At 37.7% G+C, this 23,327-nt stretch overlaps 2 protein-coding genes across 5 annotated transcripts in view; one reads left to right on the forward strand and one right to left on the reverse strand.

Annotated features, from left to right (window-relative positions):
• The window catches only part of TRMT1L (tRNA methyltransferase 1L), a 36,220-nt gene extending 28,118 nt beyond the window's left edge, over positions 1–8,102 (reverse strand). For 2 of the 4 annotated variants that reach the window (XM_082655838.1, XM_082655837.1), the window contains exons 1-3: positions 7,647–8,102; positions 3,115–3,225; positions 1,698–1,811 (exon numbers count right to left, since the gene is read on the reverse strand). In XM_082655838.1, coding sequence (XP_082511964.1) covers positions 1,698–1,811; positions 3,115–3,225; positions 7,647–7,881 — 460 coding nt within the window. In that variant the 5' untranslated portion in view covers positions 7,882–8,102. Of the gene's footprint in view, positions 1–1,697; positions 1,812–3,114; positions 3,226–6,077; positions 6,216–7,646 lie in introns of those variants that run through there. The other 2 variants (XM_082655840.1, XM_082655839.1) reach the window with 2 other exon arrangements.
• SWT1 (SWT1 RNA endoribonuclease homolog) overlaps positions 5,051–23,327 on the forward strand; it is a 95,131-nt gene continuing 76,854 nt past the window's right edge. Inside the window, exons 1-5 of the mRNA XM_082655827.1 lie at positions 5,051–5,141; positions 11,555–11,644; positions 13,132–13,215; positions 14,396–14,454; positions 20,119–20,857. Coding sequence (XP_082511953.1) covers positions 5,136–5,141; positions 11,555–11,644; positions 13,132–13,215; positions 14,396–14,454; positions 20,119–20,857 — 978 coding nt within the window. The 5' untranslated portion in view covers positions 5,051–5,135. The remainder of the gene's footprint in view (positions 5,142–11,554; positions 11,645–13,131; positions 13,216–14,395; positions 14,455–20,118; positions 20,858–23,327) is intronic.

Below are 23,327 nucleotides of genomic sequence, written 5' to 3' on the forward strand. Positions count from 1 at the left end.
ATCTGAGGACCTGTCCTTCTTTCTCATACCTAATGCAGTCTCCTCCATCCCAGTAAAGGACAACATTTTTCTAGTTGCTCAAGTCTCCAACACAAGCATTCTTGGCTTTTTCTACCTCATCTCTCTTCTATTCCTTCAGCAGATCTTATTCAACATATTTGCCAACTACTTTGAAGCCTGCTCACAAAGACAAAATCATGTTCACCATCTACCAGATGACCACCATGTGAAAGAACCCAACAACCTAATGTACATGACAGAGTAAAGCAATACTATGAGCCATCAAAGAGAAAAGAATAACTTGGAGGAGGGAGACCAAACCTAAAGATTAAACAACGGCTTAAATACAGCAAACGAAAGAGACCTTTGTAAATGAAATGAGATCTTTCTTTTTTGATAAGAAGTCAATATGGTTTACTATACATTCTTATAAATAATTAAACATAAGACATATAGCTTCTGAATTAGTCTCTAATTCCCTTTTCTCTAAGTAATTAGTGATAATCTAAGAAAATAATTCTGGTATAGTTCTGGCTTCTTTTTTGGGGTGTCTTATAATGGCTATTTCATTCAGTCTGGTTGAAACCCCAGATAAGCACATTTAACAATGACTATACTTATATAATCATATATAAGTATATACGTGTTTAAGATTGGTATTTAGGGCTTTTTTGGGGGGGTACTTTTTGTTTTTATCCCATATATTGCTATTTTCATTAGTAGTTTACCATGGAAATCCTTCCAAGTAAACTGGTATAGATGTAATATACTCTTTTCAATGGCTGCATAATATTTCATGGTATGTATGTACCATGTACCATGAGCATAATTTATTCAATCTCTTATTTTAGTTCCATGTTTTTGTCACTAAGCACATGCTGCAACGAATATTCTTGTACACCTATCCTTGTGTATTGCTGCTTTTACTCCTAGGAAAGAGTGCCTGGTGGATGAATATTTTAAATTTTTTAAATGTTGCCAGGTCTCTTTCCAAAAATGCTGTAATATATAATTCACTAACTCAGAATCTAATAATTCACTGTCTCTAAGAAGTATTTTAACTTGGTAAGATGTTGTTTTTTGTTCTTCAACTTTATTCATTTCGTTATATGAGTCCTCTCGTTAAACTTACTCCCTCAAATTGTGTCATTTTTGTCACTATTACAATTGGTTTTTTCTAATTTCCATTTATCTAGAGTAGAGAGACTCTGATCAATCTTGTATCTCACCACTGTTCCAAATACTCTCATCAACTGGCTTTTTTAAGCCATCAGCAGAAAAAAAAAGATGTTTCTTCTTTTTTCCAATGTTCATACCAATTATTTTATTTTCTGTTTTACTACATTTATTATATCTTCAAAAATATGTGTAAAATTGTAGTTGTTCTAATATAAAAGGAAAAGTATAACTTATTAAAACATGGTTCAATAAGTAATGTGGACCTTCAGCACCAAGCAGGTACCTCGTACAGAAGAGATGCTTAATAAATGTTTGCCACACTAAACTATTGGTGTCACATCTATCTATTGCCTAGAGAGCTACATGGTCTTTTATTAATAAATACATTAAAAGAGGGGCATTAATCCTTCATAATTTTAAACTGAAAATATTTGATTATGTTTTCATTAAAATTCCAAAACTGGTACCAAATCTTTAATTTCGTTTACATCACTTTTAGCAAGCACAAAAATACTAACCTTCAAATTCAACTGAGACTTTCCAGTGTAAATTTTGAAGGTGACGATGAAGCTTATGACTATTACAAGCTCTGAATCTTTCCTTGGGGCACAATGGACAAGCCTGTTTGTTTCCTGTTAAAGGAAAAGGAACTAATAAAGCGGAGAATATACTAGTTGTTAATGCTTAAATTTAGCTACAAAAGAAGTAACGGGGAACCTCTCTTGCCTCTGCCCTTTACCCCCCAAAACACACACTCACACACCTTAGATAATATCTTTCTTAACATTAGGGAGAAGTCATTCCTGCCTCAGCAGGTACTTAACAATAGTTGTTTTAGCACATGGTCAGTGACTTATTTTTTTACCTAAAACTCTCCTCTCTGTGGCTAGCAGATATCCTTGTTGCCACTGGGAGCAGAGAGGATGAGGAAGTGATAAACTACATGATATCCCTCCAGCCAAAGTGCCTGCCAGAGAGAATGTCATTCTGTACTTTGGGCAGGAGAAAAGGCAGCAGTTGTCACACTCTCAGAGGGCTAGGAGCTGAGCAGAGAGCATAAGTATCTGCTCTGATACTCTTCTACTCTAGCAGCAACAAAAATAGTTAATGTGCGGAGTTAGAAAAATGGAAGAAGGAAGTGGAAGGAGTACCTTGGATCCTATATAATTGCTATTCTGAGACTGGGGTCATGGTTACAACCACTGTATCCTATTACTAAATTTGTAAGTTCTTCCTTCTTTATTAACATATTCTTGGAAAGATTATGTATTAAATAAGTTTTATTTAATTAGAAATGTGATGTACCTTAATAAAAACTTTGATAGTATACAAGAGACTTAAAATCTCAAGTCCAGGTTTAAAGCAATAAAATATACAGAAATAATAACTCAATTTTTAATCCAACAAATATCTTTCACACATAGCACATGGCAAGTATAAGCACAATTTTATTTCTTTTTATATATATATACTCTGCCTACTTCAAAAACCTGTGAGGAGATCTTGAGGATGGAATCCAAGCACTAAGGATGGCAAAGTAGAAAGAGAAGAGCTTGGGGCACTGACAACATTGTGAAACTCTGTACCAGCCCTAAACTGCCAGCCTTGGGACTTCTTTTACATGAGAGAATATAAGCCTCGATACTACTTTCTGGATTTCTGTTACTCATAGTAAAATGTAATTCCTAACTTTTAGCATACAAAGCCCTTATATATCCATGAGACTGTAATTTCCTGGAGAAGTTGTGAAATAACTTATCTCATAGCACCTTTGCATATAGAAGACTATAATTTCCTAAGTAAAAAACCATTATTTTACTTCTGCTCTAGTTCAGTGAAAATAAACAAGTCTATGCTTAGAAAAATTTTCATGTGTTGAAAGATGACAAATCATTAGAAACTGAGAAAAAACACATTTTCAAATCATGGAAATACCTGCATCAAGATTATCTGAGTTCAGTGAACTGGCAGAGTCAAAATCCCCTTCAGTTACGAAAGCTAACTTCTCTAGATCAGCAAGCTGCCTTTGAATTGAGATGTGTCTCTCTGAAAGGAAATTTTAAGAGTTAGAAAATTATGCTTTAACAATCTGTATTCCAACTTCATTTTTATTTGATCATGTCACATGGAATTTTACACTTATTTCCTATAGCACAGTGCCCTAGTACCTAGATGGGAAACTCAGTTTATAAAATGACAAGTGTGCCTAAGAAGGCAGAGTTGGGGGAAAAAACTCTGCTGTTGGGGGAAAAAACTCTGCTGTGTAACCTCACAGCTTTCAAATTCTATCCTATTATTCAATATAATTCTACAAAAGAAAGGTTCTAGTCTGTACAAAACACTGAAGCCATGTTTCCTGTTTTCAAAGAACTTTCAACCACGTGAGAGAGATTAAAACGTTAACTACTAACTAGAACACAAGGCAGGATGAAATGAACACTAGGGGTAAAGGTAATATAATGGTGGCCTACAGAGGAAGAAGTAATTCATTCCAACAAGTGCCCCTGGGAATGTCTTCACTGAAGAAGTGGCATTTGACTGAAATTTAGGGTATGAATAGAATTTCATAAGGTAGGAAGAGAATTTCAATAAGTAGAGATTTCATGTCAGGCCTTATAAACTGAAGTAACCTAATAAACAAAGGCATGTGGTGTAAAAATACACAGCCACCTCTATACCACTCTTGGCTGCAAAGTAGTATGTTTGGGGGATAGAGTTGGTAGAAAGATATGCAGTCAAAAATGTATCATGGAAGACATAAATTTTATGCAAGTTAGTTTGGACTTTACTCTTCAGGCAATGTTAATTCAGGTTTCTGAGGAAATCAAAGACATGATTTGAATGCATTTCAGGAGGGTATCTCTGGCTGTAGTACCAAGGATCAATAACTGAGGTGAGAAATTAGTAACAGAAAAGTACTGGAGAAGAGAAGGTAAAAAAAGAAGCAAAGAACTTGGGATGTGAAAGTAAAGGTGAAGATTAAAGGACGATCCTGAGATTTAATAATACTGTTAACCAATAAAGGAAGCAGAAAACACTTTTGGCAGAAAGGAAGAGGAAAGAGGAGACAAGGGAATTTAGTTTTTTACACAGTGTGTTTGATTACTACTGGTATTAGGTACTCAAGTCCAGTAGGCAGTTGAATCGTTTTTGGAGCTCAGGAGGGATTCTGAATAGATATAACTCAAAAATACACGTTAGATGAAACTATGAGCATGAATAAGAAAGCGTAAGGGAAAAATTTTGTGAAACAGAGAAGAAAAAAGCCAAAACTCAGTCCCAGTAACACATTTTTGGGTTACTGAAATATTATACATTCTTCAAATTACATACCTGTAAATTTTGGAATATATGAATAAATCTTTCCAAAATATATTTAACATTCTTGAGTAAGTCGTGTGTGGGATGCATTCCCCAATGCTGCTGAACCCACTACTGATTAATATAAATGGATACAATTTGTAAGTGAGATATGGAGGTATGTAGATATTTGTAAGAGACGTTGAGGAAAATCAAGAGGGTACATTCAAAAAGGAAAAATGGTATGGAGAATCAAGATAATGCAGAAGCCAAGAGAGAAGAGACTGTAAAAGAGAAATGCTCAACAGTAAGTATCACAAATAGTTGCAGAGATCAAGAAAAGACCACTGGATTTAGTATTTAGCAAGTCTCTAGTGACCTTTAAGAAAGAAGGTTCAGTGAGGTGTCAGAGTACAAATGGGACTGGAAGGAGAAACCAAGTATAGAAAATCAGCATAGATTATTTTTTTCAAGAAGTTTGGTAGTATAAAAAAGGAGATGGATGGGATTGTAACTTGTTTTTTCTTTCTTTTTAAGGATAGAAAGACCTGAATATGTGTAGCCCCAAGGAAAGGAACATTTACAAAGTGGAATCCTGAATATGCAAGACTAGGAGATGTAACTGACAGGAAAGGATCCCAGTGAGATAGGAGTCAATGGAGGTAAACCACAAGGCTAATATTAATTATATAATTAGATTATACAATTTCTTGGCACTGCTGTCTTCCTGCCTATCCCTCTCCAAGCTTCATGCCCATCCCTCTCCAAGCTTCATGCCCAGTTGCTTTGTTTTCCTTCTGTATAATTTGTGTTCTTGTTTGTCTCCTCTACAAATAAGCAGTAAGTAGGCAAGGGCTATGTCTTATTCATCTTTGTAACAGTTAAGTGCCTAGTGCAGTAACTTGCACACCGCAGGCACTAAAGTTTTGAACTAATTTTTTAAAAAAAATCATTAGTCTTTTTGGATGCAGCAGCACACTGCGTCAATAATTTTGGAATTCAATTCAGCACTGTCAGACATTCCTGCTAAAATTTATTAAAAAACAATTTTTACTTAATTCTAAAACAAGAAAAACAAGGAGCAACAAATGCTATTGTTTAACTTCTTATACCAGGTATTGTTCAAATGACTTACAATGAGATATGATTTCTATAAACAGGTAAAATTTTTTCCCACATTACAAAAACCTTTAATTGCTAGGTGTCTGACCTTACTGTCTAGTAAGATTCAGGAAATGAATCCACATGTACAAACCAATCTATTTAATTTGAAATCATAAAAGCTTTTGGCTTCCATAGTTCAAAGATCTTTGTGCGTGAAACAAGATATATAGTGCTACATAACGATGTGCTTATTTAAATCATTCCAACTACTAAGTAGTACAAAGTAAGCGAAAGGGGCCTGGTAAGCTAGAAAACTGAAAATCCTGTGGTCCGCTATTGAAGTAAATTCTAAAAGATCTATCTAAAGAGTCCTGATATGCCTATGTACATCTCTGAAATCACTTTCTGGCTCAACACAGTAGTTATCAGTCAATCTGTACTTAAAATCACTCAATCTTTTTGTAACACACTAATCCAGAAGTCAATAGGCAAACCTCTTGTTAAATCAGATGAGTCCAAGATGCTAGGAGGTTCTTTTAAAACTTCTTTTTCCTCAATTTTCAATTCTATTTCAGATATGCCATCTTCATCTTGCCCAGTTAAGTCTGATTTCAGAGGGCTAACTAGACCATCTAAAAATAATTTTTAAAATGTGATTAATATGTTTCTAATGCATTTCAGATTCTCAGTCATTACCTACTTGTCCCAGCAATGCATTTTCAGTTTTCTCAAACATCATGCATTCTTCAAATTAACACACTTGTAAATTTTGGAATATAGGAAGAAATCTTTCCAAACTATATTCAACATATTCTTGATGGTGGGGAGGTGGAGAAAGCATGCATTCCCTAAAGCTGTTCAACCACCTCTAATAAACATAAAAATCCCCCATCTAGAGATGAGTTAGGGAGGATACCTTACTCAGGAGAGTGTTCCTCCTCCTCCCCCATTGTAGTTGTGGATGAAGAAACAACTGGCCTTATTTTGCACCTACTAGCTCTGATCTTCTGTGATAAGGAGGGGCCTACCAGAGGCCTGCTGACTTTGTCTTTTCTGTGATCTGCCCTACTCTTAAATCTACTATAACAATTTATATGTTGTTTTAAAATTGTAAAATAATTCTATTAGATTATAACTGTCCAAATGTTTTATAAACATTAATCTCACAAGTGGCTTAGAAGTAGGAAAGACAACGAATTAATTTAAGATATTTTGTTATGATTCAGAAAGAGCATAAAGGTCAATTTTGGGACTAAATTTTTAAAGAAAACTTTCTTAGACCTAACATTTCAAAATGTTCAGAAAATTCCTAAGAAAGTGTTACTTATCAATCTTTTAAATTCCTTTATGGTCCAATAAATCATCACTTAGAAAACATGCAAGCATATTCAGAAGCACAATAATACGGGCTATTAATTTTCAACAGCTGACTTCTGACGGAAAAACGTACAAAATTCAATTGGTATTTATGTCTGAGGGAAGACACCTGTAATTTAGCCGACTCTTTCTTAAACTGTTCATCAGCCTCAAATTCTTTTTGGAAGCAAGCTGCTAAAGAAAATGAAATAATGAGAAAAACCCATCTCTTGTCTCTGTCGAGGCACAAAAGCTAATTGACAGCAACGGTTGCTAAATCTTGGCAGTTAGCATCTACTACAGTAAACAGGTTGCCTCGGTTACTCTATCATATTTTAAAGGACTTAGCGAACCATGGCAGACGGGGCTGAGAGGGAAACTACCAAATTAGGTGTAACTTCTAATTTTTGTACCAAAAAGACTCCCTTTAACGAAGAAGCCCACAGCCTCATTATTTCCTTCTATCTGCAGCACACCTGGCCTCCACAGATCCTTCACTGTGAGGTCCCCAAGGTTTGTGGAGATGCCTTCCCCCATCCTACACCCGTTTTACCCGCTATACGGGTTCCTCCTTCCTCCCCCCATTTCTCTAAAACTGCCTTTACCCATAAAAACCATCCCAGGGGAGAAGGGCCTCCCCTACTCCCCAGCAAGGCGCACTTTCTCGCTTCTCCTGCGGCAGACAGATCTGGGCCTCCTGCACTTACTGCTTTCAGCCTCATCAGGGGCAGAGGCTAGGGACGGGGACAGGGTCGGAGCCTGGGCCAGGGCAGGGGCTGGGACTGGAGCCGAGGCCGGAGTCGGGGCCGAGGCCGGAGCCGAATCCGGGGCCGGAGCTGGGACCCGAGCCGAGTCCGGGGCCGGGGTCGGGACCTGGACCTGGGCCACTTCCACCTCCTCCTTCTCCTGGGGCAGCAGCTCCTCCTCCGCCATATTCTCCATAGTTACCGCCTCCGTGCCAGGCCCGACCGGGGACCAGGAGGGGCTCACGGCGGGGTGAGACAACTGGCGTGAAAGCCCAGAGGGCCGGATCCGAGGAGTGGGGAAGCAAATGGGGAGGGCGGGATGCGTGCAACAGACAAAAGACGAAGAACCAGTGACCAAATCCAGTCAGCAGAAAAATAAAAAGCAACAGACAGCGATTCTCGGTCCCATCCGCTTCCTTTTCCCCGAGACGTTACGACGCCAGCCCACACTGCGCAGGAGCGGGCTGGGGACGGCGTCCAATGAGGTCAGAGAGTTCCGTTTCCGCGGTGCGTCTCCGTCCCAGGCGTCAACCACGGAATCCAGCCAAAACTACAGTACCCAGGGTGCACCGCGCCGCACGGGGGGGGCGGGGCCGGAGTTCCAAGTTCTCAGAGGAAGTGAACGCAAAGCTAAACGAACGCTCGGGAGCGATCGAGCGGTACCCTGCCTCTGGGCGCAGAACTACATTTCCCAGCGGGCATCGGGGCTCGGGGTCCCTTTCCCTTGGCCCGGGAGTCCAGAGTCGCCACCGGCGGGAGCGCTGGTGAATAAGGTAGGGAGCCGGGGCGGGGTGTGGGGGGAATCGTTGACGTTACGCTGGGCAGGCTCCGCGCCTCACTCAGGTACCGTAGCGGGCGGCCGGCGGGACGGACGGAGGATTCCGGGTCCCTTCGAGCCTGGGCTGGGCGACTCTGGGGGCGGACCCGGGGTTGAGCCTGCTCTGTGGAGGGTGGGGTTCTGGCCCAGCCCTTCTTCTGGGGCTGCCTCTCGCCCCGGCTAGGGTGAGGTCTGTTAGTACGCGAGCCCGTGGGCCTAGGCGGTTTACAGGACGCTGACAGGCTCGCCTGTCAGTCGGGTGTCTGCTCCTTATTTCGCACCTTCACGCACACCGTGACCCGAACACTCTTTTCCTTTTGTTTTTATTTTTGCCCTAACCCACGTATTCCCAGTATCAGCGCTGCGCCGTGGCTGTAAGATTCCTGCGGATAGGGAATTTGTCGGGGTGGGGGCGGGGGGAGTGCCCTGCGCTTATATTTAGGCTGTTAATACCCAAAGCTCGTTAATATGTTGAGCTTCGGGGCACTTGACTGATGGGATTCACATTCCTCAAGGCGTATGCAAGTGAGTTCCCCGGCCCCCGTACTTCTCTTGCCTTTACTCTCTGAGACATCCTGAAGAAGGTATCTTCAGAGTTTGGAAGAATCATATTAAGTGAGTATATTACTTATCTGTTGCTGCCTAAGTTACCTCAAAACTTAGTGGCATAAAACAACAAAAACATTTATTACCTCACAGTTTGTATGGGTCAGGAATTCAGAAATGGCTTTCTGGTTGTATCTGGCACTGGGTCTCATGAGACTGCAGTGAAGATACCGACCAGGGATGCTGCCACGTGAAGGCTTGCTTAGGGCTGCAGGATCAGCTTCAAAGGTAGCTCATTCACGTGCCTGGCAGTCAATTCATTTTTGGCATGAGGTCTCAGTTCTTCCTTGGTGGCCTTCCCTTTGGGTTACTTGAATGTCCTCATGATATGGTGGTTGGCTTTCCCTAGAGTGAACAATTCAAGATAGAGAGTAAGGCAGAAGCCACAATGTCATTAGACCTAGCCACATACTACCATATAGCAATATCCTGTTGGTTACGTGGGTTGTCTCTATTTATTGTGAGAGGGGGCTACATAAGACTGTAATTACCAGGTAGCAGAGATCATCAGGAGCCATTCTGGAGACTGGACGGCACAGGAAGTCTCCCCTCATTTAGTTTGTATTCTGATTTCCATAGAATCAATATGAATTTCACACTAATATGAGTATAAAACATTTGTCAGGGCTTCCCTGGTGGCGCAGTGGTTGAGAGTCCGCCTGCCGATGCACGGGACACGGGTTCGTGCCCCGGTCCGGGAGGATCCCACATGCCGCGGAGCGGCTGGTCCCGTGAGCCATGGCCGCTGGGCCTGCGCGTCCGGAGCCTGTGCTCCGCAACGGGAGAGGCCACAACAGTGAGAGGCCCGCGTACCACAAAAAACAAACAAACAAACAAACAAACATTTGTCATAGTACACATATGGGTGTTTTTCCTTTGATAGTCCACTATCTGCAGTGTTTTTTTTCAATTTGTCTTATGGGTAACAGGTTCAATTGTGTTCTTTTTGTATTCACAGCACAATGTGAATGGGTTTAAATTGTAAACGGTAACATAACCAGTCCATTGCCTCTAAGCAGTTTATCTCATGGAAGTTATTATTTTTCATTATGCCTTCTCCCGCTTCACCCCCCGCCAAGCCCCCCATGGAATGGGATCCTTGGAACAAGAAAGAGAAATGAAGATTATTCTTCTAATCTGAAAGCTCAACTGTGAATTCAATTATTGCCATAAATTATCTTACAAAGCAAAATTTCTGGGTAATTTAGAATTTGTTCTTAGAAGTTTACGTTGGCTACTCTTTTATTAATTTTTATTATTATTAGATTTCTGTTAGCTATCAGCATTTTTATTCTTTCTTCCATAATCATCAAAACATTCTAAAAGTTTGATTTAGTGTAATTGATCATTCTTTTTTAGAACTTCACTTAGTGTCATCGTGATTGACCAGGAGTAGTTGCAATTGCTTGGTTTCTAGTCTTTGTTATGTTCATAGTGTCTATACATATCACTGCCAGCAATAAACTCTCCTTTGGACTTTGCTTCTGGACCCCTTTTACATCCTCTTGCCCCAGCAAACCTGGTGATATTCCCAGTCTCTGGCCTCTATGTTCCAGTACAGGATGGTTGTATACACTATCTTGAGAGTGTTTATGACCATAAGGAATGACTATGTTTGTGTGTTTGTTTGTTTGTTTTCCTATCAGTAACTAACAGTATAGACTTGATCCAGAACAGGGCTGGAAAAGTGAGACTGGGATGGGAAGTGGACAGAGGGACTGGATCAGCAAGAGTTGGAAGTGGCTCAGAATGAACAGTGAATATTCTGGGGAAGAAAAATTCACTCATTCATTCACTCAGCAGACATTTGTGAACACCTCAGTTTTCAATACAGCATATTCTTCAAGAAGCTCAGGGTCTAGAAGAAAGACAACCACGTAAGCCAGTATTTGTTAATACCCTGTTAGTACCCTGCTGTGTACTATCCTGTACAAGGTATCTTTACATCCATAGCTTCATCTGAGTTCTTCAAAAACCTTCTCGGATGAGTTATCTCTATATTACATATAATGAAACTAGGGCTCAAAAAACGTATGTATTTTGCCTGAAGTCGCACTCAGTGAGTGATGGAGGGTGTGTTGGGAAAATGAAGACTTTTGACTAGTTGGTTTTGAGGTATATATAGGTGGGGCAAAATACAGCAGTCTGGCAGGCAGTTGAAAATGGTGTTGTGATGCTTGAGAGAGAAATCAGGGCTAAAGGCATAGTTTTGAGAGTCATTCCTAAAAAGGTAATAGATGAAGCTGAAGGAGGGGAACAGATCATTATGAGGGAGAATATAAGTAAAATAAAGTGGAACAATGAGAGAATCCTGTCACCTTGAGAATGAGTAAAATATGGAAATTATTTTGTAAAACTCCAGTCTTTAAGGAACTGAAAAAAATAATTTCTAATGTTTTTGTTGTGGCAGTGGTAAAACATAATGTGCTTTTGATATTTATTTTAGCTTTTCAAAATGTCCAGCAAAGAATCTTACGGAAAAAAAGAGAAATCTCTGAGAAAAGGCACTGCTCCATCACCCAATGTTGATGAAGAAGTAAGAATTCTGGTTTGTTGCCCTAAAGATACCCTTTTTTACAGTTTATTTTTGTGTAATGAAAAAAATACACCTCAGTTTTAAAATGAGATATGTAAATTATTGTTCTTCCCTTCTGACCCAGGAAAAGTCACTTGTTATTCTCATTCTTTACTTGCATTATTTTATTTATTCCTCACAGCTCTATGAGGTAGGTACTGTTTTTATCCCAATTATACAGAGGAAGAAACTGAGGCTTGGCGGTGTCCTTTGTGCTTCCTTCTCATCTTCTTAAACTATAATCTTGCAAGTGCCCAGCCTTAGTTCTCGCAGCGTAGTAAACTTCAATAACATTCTTTCAGTTGCTTGGGCCGGAACCCTGGTCATCATGCTCTACCTGCATCCCATCTATCAGCAAATTCTAACAGCAGAGTCTGACTCCCGCCTCTACTTCTATCACCATGATCCAGGCAATCAACTTGCTTTCCTAGGTTATTTCAGTAGTTTCTAAATTGATCTCCCTGCTTCCACCTTTGCCTTCTTGTGTTCTTGACATAACAGCAGAGTGATCCTATTAAACTGTAAGATCATGTCACTCTTCTGCTCAATATTTTCTGATGGTTTTTCGCTTCAGAGAAAAAGCTGAAGTCCTTGCTGGGGCTGACAAAGTGAACTACTCTCCCCATCTCATCTCCATTACATTCTCTCTTTGCTTTCTCCACTTCTTGGCTTCCTTCTTGTTGTTCCAATAAGCCAGGCACATTCCTGCCTCAGGGACTTTGTGCTTGCTGTTACTCCCTTTAAATTGAAAAATTTTCCCTAGATATCCACAGGGTTTGTTCCTTCATTTCTTTAGGTCTCTATTCAGATGTCAGCTTACCAGTGGGGCCTTTTTTGACTACTCTGTTTAAAATTGCAACTGCCTCACCCTTGCCTGTCAGCCCTTCCTGACCCCTTTCTCTGCTTTATTTTTTTTTCCGTAGCATCATCTGACACACTAAATATATTATTTGCTTATTTGTAAATACCTGCACTAGTTTTTAACCTCCATGAGGGCAGGGAGTTTTATTGTTTTTTCATTAATCTGTCCTCACTGTCTAGAAGAATGTCTTTGACACATGGTAGGTACTCAAAATATGTTTGTCCTGGGTCTATTGAATTTAGGATCCACTGAAAAATAACTGGATATATGGTTTTGCTTTGTAGAAAATGGAATTCCACCATGGCAGTGCCACTTCTCAATGTCCTTGTCTGAGTCGTCTGCAGCCTTCTGCTGTAGCACCTGTATCCCATCTCATCCCTAGTTCAAGAGCACCTACATCTTCTGATTTCTAGTTGGGTCTTTCTTCCTCTTACCAATGTTTGTATGCCCTTAAACATTGTTCTCCTCTGAAATTTATTATTAATGTAGAAAGAATCTTGATTTATAGTAAGTGATGAAATAATGCTCTCTTATGCTGTGCTTTATTTTGTGCTTTTCTTTCCTTTTTTCCAAATGGCATTCTTAGGATAAGAAAGAGAAAAAAACCTCAGCAAATTCTACTAGTTCACCTTGTTCTGTAATATCAGTTTCAACAGAGAAGAGAAAACTGGTGAGTGTTTAGCTACTGTAACTAACTCTAAAAATTATTTATATTTAAGTTTGAATGTGCAGTTAGAAGGTTTATGATATAAATTCCCCCACTACTTTTCCATTAATTTTTTTCTTTATATTATTGTTACTTTTTGGTAGCTGATAGACAGAAAACGAGTTTTTTCTTTCTGCTGCTCACTAAAAAGCGTTTATCAAGTTCTTTGTTTCTTTGTGCTAATAGACCCTATTATGTGGGATTAGACAGTATGAATATAAATTTAGACAGTTTTTAGGTCTTTCCCCATATATGGTTATATTTCTCTTTACAATTTCATTTTGAGATAGCCAAGGCACATACAGTGTTTGCATTTTCAGATTCAGAAATAGAGATCCAGAAAGTTAAGTGATTTGTCAAAGGACACAAAATTATTTGCAGCAACAGAGCCAAGTCCAGATTTCTTTCCACTGTCTCACAAGTAATTTGAAACAGTGACAGCAGACCAAACACATTAACCTAGTACATAGGTGGTTGTGAAGTACTCAGCATATTCAAGTGAGAGTTAGGTGTATATCAGGATAGCTACACAGTTGTTGTAGGTAATAAGAGAAGGTAGTTGTGAAAGTTCCATGAATGCAGAATTGGGTTTTTAAGAATTTGTTTTCACATAATGAAACTGCTGTTGCAATTTATTCTTGCTTTATTAAACTTCTTAAAACACTGATTTCATCTTTTTACAACTTACTGTTTATTGTCCTGCTTTGATACTTATGTCCTTTATATTAGGTTATTTGTGCATATCCTTCTACTTCTTTCTACTTTATCCTTTTACTGTACTCTGAACTCTTTAGGACAGGGACTATACCCTCTTTCTCTATTATTTTTCTTGTGCCTAGCTCTTGTACCCAGAATACATAGAGAGACAGCGTGGTAGAATAGAGAGGGTAGACAGATCTGGTTTCAGATCACGGCTCTGCTACTAACTTGCTCTGTGATGTTGAGGATATTTTTGCTCTGTTTGAGCCTTTATCTGTAAAATGGAGATGATAATAATAACTGTCTCACAAGATTATTGGAAAGATTTATTAAATTATTGTGTCAACCTATTCACTAACACATAGGTATGGAAAAAATACCGTCTCCCAATCTCCTTCCCCAGTGCACAATTTATATTTCCTAAATGATATCTTTTTTCTTTCAGAAATCAGATGATACAGATATTCTGTACTGTAATATAAAAAGAAGACAAGAACTGAAAAGGTAAGTTTTCTCTTTTTCTTGATATATTTTCACTTTTTTTTAGCTTTGAATTGTGAGACTAAATACTTAGATTCGCAAAATCCTTTATTTTGTTTAGTACTGTTTTACATGCAAATATTTATAGCTAAATCACAGATTATGGTTAATTTTCTTAATATTTGTATAAATTTAAGAAAAAGTTGAGTGAAATGAAAAGTCTATCAGAATTCTATGCTATGTAAATACTACTTTCAAATAAAATGTAAATTTTTATCTCAAATAATTTGATTTTGACGCACCCTTATAAGATATATAACTTCATTATATATAGTAATGGAAGGGGTTATGAGGCTGATTTAATAATTTTGGATAAATTATCTTTGCATATTACCCACGAAGAGAATATGTAACTTATTGAATTGGTAAGGGTCTGCCGGGAGCCGTGTAGGAAGTGCCTTTGAGTCTCAGCACGGACGAGACCCATAGTGCCAAGCAAAGCTGGTACTGTCAGGTACAAATATGGAGAAGCAAAGCTCTCCCCTGCGTGGTTCCCCTTGTTCCCCCCTGCTTTTGCTTAAGGTGATTTTTATGGGATTGCTATTAGTGTTGGGAAATATTTCCAGCTCCGATGGAGGGTTTAGGGAAAGACCCCAACTTAGGGTAAAACCAAAAAAGATTGTGATTACTCCGGCTCCCTTAATGGCTACACCTGAAATCCCCACTCCCAGGCCAGGGCGTTGGGTTCAGGGAAATACAATAGGAGCATTTGTGTGGCAAAAGCTTACTTTAGAAGACAAATTGAATGGGTTTTGGCCCTCCTGGGGAGTTAGAGATATGTTAGGAAACACTTGGGTATGGTGGCGGGGAGGTTTTATGGCCACAGGGGATGAAAGAGACTATAAGCGATAAGAAGATTATTTAACCTGTTTAACCTGCTGATGTAATCTGTTGATGTAAATTGCTTTTGTTTTGTGGCTTGTGTGGGGGATTTTTTGGCGTGGGAATGAGGTTGTTGAGATTGGAGGTGAGATTATTTTATAGTATAAATGCTTTGGAATCACGAAAAATAAATTTGTCAGATCCTTGCATCCTCTGAGGTGTCTTGTGCTCTGTCCACGCCGACTCCGTCTCCCCTTTGGGTGAAACCTGTCCAGCTGGGGCTGGTCCCCGGCAAGGGTCTAAAACCACGTTAATTAAAAACAGGTTATGGCTACAACTAGAGAACTTGGGGAATAGTGTTAGAAATAATGCAGATTATTTCTCCTTAGTTTTCTGTGTTCTTTGGATAAGAAATTCAGAGAATTTTGTGGTGAAGGAATTCTTGCCACTAATGGGGGTAAATAAGTATAAAAAGTATAATGCATGATAAAAGTTGGTAAGATCAAAGTTTCTCTGAAAATAAGGAGTTACAGGAAAACAATTAAAGTGGCATTAAATCTATGAATAAAACTTTTGCTTCCCTGACAAGCTCAGTTAATGTTTGCTAAAATCAAAAAATCAGCTTGCCTCTGACTCTTTTTCAGTTTTTCTTTTGAATCATCTTCTTTTTTTTTGTGAATCTTCGTCTCTATATTATTATCTGTTGAAGTATACTCTGTCACAAATTTCATGTTATATTGACTATCACTTTCTAAATTTTTCAGATTTTTAATGCCTTTGTACTAGTATCTGGTTTTTTAAAAAAATTTTAAGTTTGAAAACACTGCCTGATTTTTCACTAGTTACCTTTTGCTTAAGAACACATTTTCTAGCCTTGATTTTATATCCATGTATAAGAGTGTAAATGGAGTTCTGATCTATATACTCAACCCCCTTGGACTTATTCATATAGTCTCTGGGAAGAGGAAAAAATAATGTTGAGTTATTTTGAGAATAGGATCAAAATTATTCTAAGGATGCAATGAAGTTCAACTTGGCGTCAGTATTTACTCAAAATCTGCTACTTGGCTTCAGCCCTTGCATCACTGAATAGTTGAATGTCTTATTCAATGACATTTCTGTATCTCTGAACCCAAGTGTGATCAATGACCATGCTATTGTGTGAGTTATTACCATATCTAATCAGGGTAACAATATCAGTAACATGAACAGTGCAAAGCATCTAGATTTATTGTTAATCTCTGATTATTTACTTTCAGATGTTGGTGAGTAGTTTACATGTAACTCGTAGTGAAATTTTCTTTTGTCAAAGACAAGTATACAGCATACAATATACTTCAGAATGACCTTGTCGTGCATTTAAACAATGTGATATATATTTGAAACGTTGATTGGACAAAAGAAAGCTGTAATACTGTGCTTAGTAGATATCAATATCAGTAATGCGGGATTTCTCATGACCATTGGTTGCTTGCAGAGAAAATGATTCATTTGAGATTGTGTTTACTTCCTGGAGTAGTAAACAAACTTATTTGCCTTAAGGTTATAAATATTTCTTTATGATACATGGCATCTTCTGAAAAGATCTCCCTATTCAACTACAGGAAAGGTCCCGAAATTGATGTGCAAACATTGAAAGCTGAGATGTAGGTGGAAAATCAGAGAGAATTTTGTCATGCTGAAAGCCAGTTACATTGTATTGTTACCACAATTCCAGATCCTTGGTTGAATTTATTAGCAATAAAAATATAAGCAAAGGCAGCAGTCTCTTGAAAATATTCAGAAAGCATTTCGTCAGGTTGCACACAGTTTGTGGGATTTCTTCAATAAAAATTGCATCATAACCATTGGCCAAATCTTTAAGTCTAGGAGTTGAAAAGGAGATAAGTTTTATCTCAGTTAGTATTAGAGAGATGGTACTATTGCCATCAGCAGTACCCATTATTGGCAGAATTAACCAAAAAGTACTTTATTCTTCATTTGACCTAAGTTGAAAGTAAGTATGTGATTTAATATCCTAAATGTGCATTATGATGGCTAATGGAGTAATCTAGCCACTGGTAATGTTGAGCAATTATTTTTCTTGCTGTATATCATGTTTTAAAACATTGGTTACTAAATTTTGGGACTTCCCTGGTGGTCCAGTGGCTAAAACTCCGTGCTTCCACTGCAGGGGACATGGGTTCGATCCCTGGTCAGGGAACTAAGACCCCACATGCTGCATGGCGTGGCCAAAAAAATTAAAATAAAACCTTGCTTACTAAATTTTAAAATAATCTAATTATAACAATTAAATTTTTGACAAGATTTCACATTTATTTTTGTATCACAAGAGTTCAATCTAGGATGGTGATATTTAGCTTCAGCTGATACTGAGTTTATGCTTAAGTCAGTCATAAAAAATAAGTATTTGCTATATGTCTAACATGTCTAAAAAGATCTCAGAACTTTAGTATTTTGGGTTGCAAATATACAACTACATTATCACAATATAGCATTTTGCAAAACTAGTTGATAAGAGGTAACTTCTAAGATTTAATTTTGTTGGTCTTTTAAAAGGTATTATAATGCTGAGTTTTTATTAATTATGACCATATGGACCATGGTGCATAGATTGCTGTGATATATGCAGTACAGGGCCGTTGTGAAGAAAAAAATAAAATAGGAATTTTAAACTGCTCAGAAAACTACAGGGTCCTGTTAAAATTTTTCTTTTGTTTGTTGTTTTTCTGATTTTTCTTTAATGCAGTTGATGTCTTATATGATATACTATTAAGTGTCAAGCTAGGGTCCTATTAAAGTTTTGTTTTATTGCTACTTATTAACAGATAAATAATGTTAGGCAGTCTTTTTGTAGAAAGAGATAGTAAAGAATGTAAAACCAGATGAAGACTCAGGTGAAACCCTATAGAAACTCTGAGATGTTTATAGTTTGCTCTTGCATAATTAATTATTTGAAAAGTCACTTATTTACCATCTCTTTCTCCCCTGCTGGACGGTAAATTAATTGCGGGTACGGACTGTATTTGTTATGTCCTCCGCTGCCTCCCAGTGCCCGGCAGAGTGACAGGTACTTAAAAGGCACTTAAGGATTTACTGATATAAATTAACGGATTGTGGTTCCTTGAATTTTTTTCCCCTTTCTTTCTGACTACAAAGTAGTATCTAGTTTTATTAAGCAGGAAAATGTTATCACTTCTAGCTATTTCTGCTTCTAAAACTTTTTAGCACATTTCTTTCTAGCTTTTTTACTATGCTAGAAAACTGTTGAGACCACATTATGTATAGAGATTTGTACCCTACTTGTTCTCTGCTTAATATTATATCAATATGTTTCGTTATGTCATTGAAAACTTTTCATAAACATCATTTGAAATGACTGTGACACTCTATCATATTCGCTAGAATGACATGTTTTTTAGTCATTTCAAAAATTTTAGCATTTATCTCGTACCTGATTTTTTCCTCTTATAAATAGCCCTGAATTGAATATCTTGCTGTTATTATTTTTTAGTCCATTTCTGCTTTTTTTCCTCCTTTGTATAGAATTTCTGAAGTGCGAATTACTAAGAAGTCAAAGGATAAGAACATTTTTAGAATTCTTAATTATATTGTCAGATTCCTTTGTGTAACTGTTAAATCATTTTGCATTTCTACTAGCAACATATGAGAGGGTCCATTTTACAATTTCTTGCTGGTGTTTAATGTTATTTAAAAATCTTTGCTAATTTGATAGAAGAAAATGGTATGTTGTAATTAGCATGTCTGTGACTTCTAGGGAAGTCAGACTTTTTTCCCCAAAGTGTTTATTAGCTATTCCCTTTTTCTCTTTCATTAATTTTCTGTTTATGCCTTATTCTAGAGTCTTAGTACTTTATTTTTTGAATTTTATTTTATTTTTTTATACAGCAGGTTCTTATTAGTTATCCATTTTATACATACTAATGTATATATGTCAATCCCAATCTCCCAATTCATCCCACCACTACCCCTGCCCCACCACTTTCCCCCCTTGGTGTCCATATGTTTGTTTAGAGTCTTAGTACTTTTTTTTTTTTTTTGCGGTACACGGGCCTCTCACTGTTGTGGCCTCTCCCATTGCGGAGCACAGGTTCCGGACGCACAGGCTCAGTGGCCATGGCTCACGGTCCTAGCTGCTCCGCAGCATGTGGGATCTTCCCAGACTGGGGCACGAACCCGTGTCCCCTGCATCGGCAGGCGGACTCTCAACCACTGCGCCACCAGGGAAGCCCTTAGTACTTTTTGATGAGCTTTTTATTTACTAAGGCTAATAAGCTGTCACATATGTAGTAAATACCATTTCCAAGTTATTTTAATTTTATTATTTTTTAATATGCTAAAGTTTTAAAGTAAATAGTCATTTATGTTTACTGTTTTCCTTTGTGATTTTTCCCACTGCTATTAAGTTTAGGAAATTCTCTATTAAGAAATCAGATAAATATTCCCTTTTTCCCCTGTGGTTTTTAAGTATTTAATATGAAGTAGAGCAGTTATGGAAATAATAATTATTTTGCACTTAAGTGTTTAATCTGTTTGAAATTATACCATCTGGTATTATATAAAGCTGTACGTTTGTGGGGTTTTTTCCAAATAGCAAACCAGTTCTTCCAATAACCGTTTGTTGAGTAATCCTTTCCACTTCATTCTTAATGTAGCCATTTCTTACTTTTTATGAAGTTCCTATCAGGCCAGTTCTTTCACTTCCTCACTAAAATGATACAGTGCAATATTACATATTATCAGGTACAATTGTAATGTAACCTAGTTTTCTGTGCTGCTTTACAGACTGAATGTAGAAACTGACACTCCAAGAAAGAGACCAAAAATTAGTTCTTCATCCCAAGGACTTGTTAAACTCCAAGAAACATCATACTCAAATGATAATCAAATTACTTCTCAGAGTCCTTCTTCAAATGGAACTAAAAATGGTACAAGTAAATGTGTAGATTTTAAAGTTAAAGATATTAAATTGACAAATGTTAAGAGTGAGCTGGACCATGGAATTAAAAACTTTAGCAGTCCTAAGATTGCCAAAGATGTGAGACCTAAAGCTGAAGGCCAGGCAAGTGAAAAAAAATGGCCTCATCTACTTGCTCAGAGGAAGAAGATGAAGGAACTCAAGAAAGAAAGGTACAATAAATTTAGAGACAGTTGTGAAAAATATGTTTTGGAGAAATGCAAGAGAATCCAATTTTCTCAGGATTATAAGTCCAACAAGATAATTAAGGAACCCCTCGAATCTAGAAGAAGAATGATCAATTTCAAAATCCTAGGAGAATCCTGTGAAACCCTTCAGAAGCTTGTAGAAGAAGATGTCTTCAGTTTAGATTCTAACACGTTAAAGACGAAGCAGGAGAAAAAAGAATGCCTGGAAGGCTCCCAGTTTTCGTTAAATTTGACAAGGCACAAAAGTGAACATTTATTTTCAGATTCCACGTATAAGCAGACTGTTCGTGAGTGGGAAGGAAAATATCATGAGCATCAAAGAAGTAATGATTCAAGTTCTAGTGAAAACCTAACCAAGGTAAGGTAGTGCAAAATGAATATAGGCTTTAGCAAAGAGTTTTAATGTACTTAGGTTTGTGTTGTTTCTATTATAGATAATGATCATAGAGAGCTGATTCTATTTAGTCAGGAAGATAATGTTGATTCTTTTATTTTACCACGATAATTCCAACTTCCTTAGGAGGCTATCCTGGCAAGTATCAAGGATCCAAAATAAGAGGGAATGTGTAAAAATATAGAAAGAAGCCATTATAGATCGTTCTATCAGAAAAGCACTGTGACAGTCTTAGGCTCTTCTCTAACTCCAGGAACTATAGAACATCCAAGGCTTATTATTCCAAATAGCTATTCGTTTAACAAATTTTTTTTTGAATGCCCTATATGCCAGGCACCACAATCACTGTCTTTCTTTTCAGAGACTTACTTAATATGAGGAGACACAGAAACAGCCACCTCAGGTCTGATCAGTACTTATCACCTAATATGGGAATACACAGCAGGGGATTAACATGGCCTTGGTGCACCGTGGAGGGATTAATTCAGGAAGGTTTACTGGAGGGGATAACAAGTAAACTGAGAACTGAGGATTGAATAGGAGTTATTCACGTGCAGACAAGATGGAGTGAGATGGGAGAAGCAGGGATGTTCCAGGCAAAGGGAACTGTGTGTACAGAGATCCAGGCTAGAAAGCTTGGCATATCTTGTTTTGCTTCTAAATTATGTAATAAGTCAGCATTTGTGGACTAATTTGAGAACCTAATTGCTACAGCCTTGTTTCTATGGCAAATAAAATTATTTATTGATACCTTTAAGACAACTTTTAGAACTTTGGAACTTCAGAAGTTCTGAAATTTAGAGACTGCTTAAAAACAGGTGGTGGTGGAGCCTACCTACTTTTAGGAATCAAGACTACAGAGTGTAGTATAAGATAACTTCCTTTGAAAAATGTAGGAATTGTAACTAGGGAGGCCAGAAGAGCTTGAGAGAGAGTACTCTTTGTTCACTGAACTTGAAGGAGTCCAAAGAAGGAAAGAATTGAGTTTGTTCTTTTTATTGCTTTCTTAAAGGAAAGCTACAGTTTTCTTCTTGTGCTCTGTAACCAGTTCTGTAGAGTAGCATGCAAGCAAGGAATCTGAATTTTCCAGTATCAACATCTGAATCTGAATTTTCCAGTACAACATCTTTGTATCATTGTTTGGTGTTCCCCTCGTGCTGTACATCTGAGGAACAGTATGAGAAATCCCTGCACTGCATCTTACAGGTTTTTTTGCTCTCTGTGTAGAATTGCTACACAAACCAAAAGAGGTACATAGCATGAATATTAAGTTGTAGGGGAAGCAATTTTTGCATGATTACTTTTCAGTTATTGGAATTAAAACTCTTTATATTCCCTTGATAGCAGTCTTATCTGACTCAAAGTCATGTAGACACAGGAGCAGCAAGTAAATATTGTTCTTACCTTGAATATATTATCTTTAGCATATTATTGACAGAAGCTAATCATCTTAATATTATATTTGTTGTTTTGTTTTCCTCATATATTCCTCAGTAGATAATTATCTTCCTAAAATAATGAGTGTACTTTACAAAGAAATAACTGTATTTTCTGGATTTAGTAATCCTGTTATGCTTTCCTAGGAGAAAGTGACTTATTTTGTTTCTTAGGTTTTATCGTCCTTTGATACAGACCCTTCTCAGTTTGCACCATCCCCTCACCATTGCTAACTAATGTTCTAGAGATTTGTGGTTTATAGGCCACTTTTATAAGTGGTATCCCACTTAATTCTTACGAGCCTGTGGGGTAGAGATTCATCAGTTTATCAAACATTAATTAAAGATACCTATTATGTGTTAGGTTCTAGGCATTTAGAGATGAATAAGATGCTTTTTACCCTCAAGAAGTTCCCAGGGAGGTAGATTAGTAAACAAATACAATTGCAAATACAGTGAAGTAAATATTAGAGCCCTAGGAATTTGGCTGGTATTAGTATAAATTTGGGAGTGAGTTAAGGAAGGGCTTATTAAGGTGGAGGTTCTTAAGCTTGGTATTGAAAAATGTGTAGAGCAAAGAATAGAAGTGTTGTCCTGTCAGGGGAGAGGGCCAGTTGTGTAATGGCCCAGAGTTACGAAATTGCATGGCAAGAGCCTACGTGGGCACTTAAGTTGTTCATTTTGACTTGAGTTGTGTAGAGAGTCTATAGAAGAGGAAGTTGGGGAGGAAGCGAGGGTCCAGAAAATGGATTTCTTTATCTCTCATGGGAAAGGTGGTTTTTTATCTTGTAGATAGTACAGAGCCATTGAAATGTAGTCAGGGAAGCAGTATAATCAGGTTTTTAGTTTGGAATCACTCTAGCAGATAAAACCATTTATACCATCATTATTGTTATTCCCTTTTGTCATCTCTAGGGAAGGCTTTATCCAGGTCCATGTATTTAATAAAGCTTGGTAGGGGAAGGCAAACATTTAACACCCACTAAGACTTTCTTTTA

Source organism: Grampus griseus (assembly GCF_964374135.1).
Source record: "Grampus griseus genome assembly, chromosome: 1".
NCBI lineage: Eukaryota > Metazoa > Chordata > Mammalia > Artiodactyla > Delphinidae > Grampus > Grampus griseus.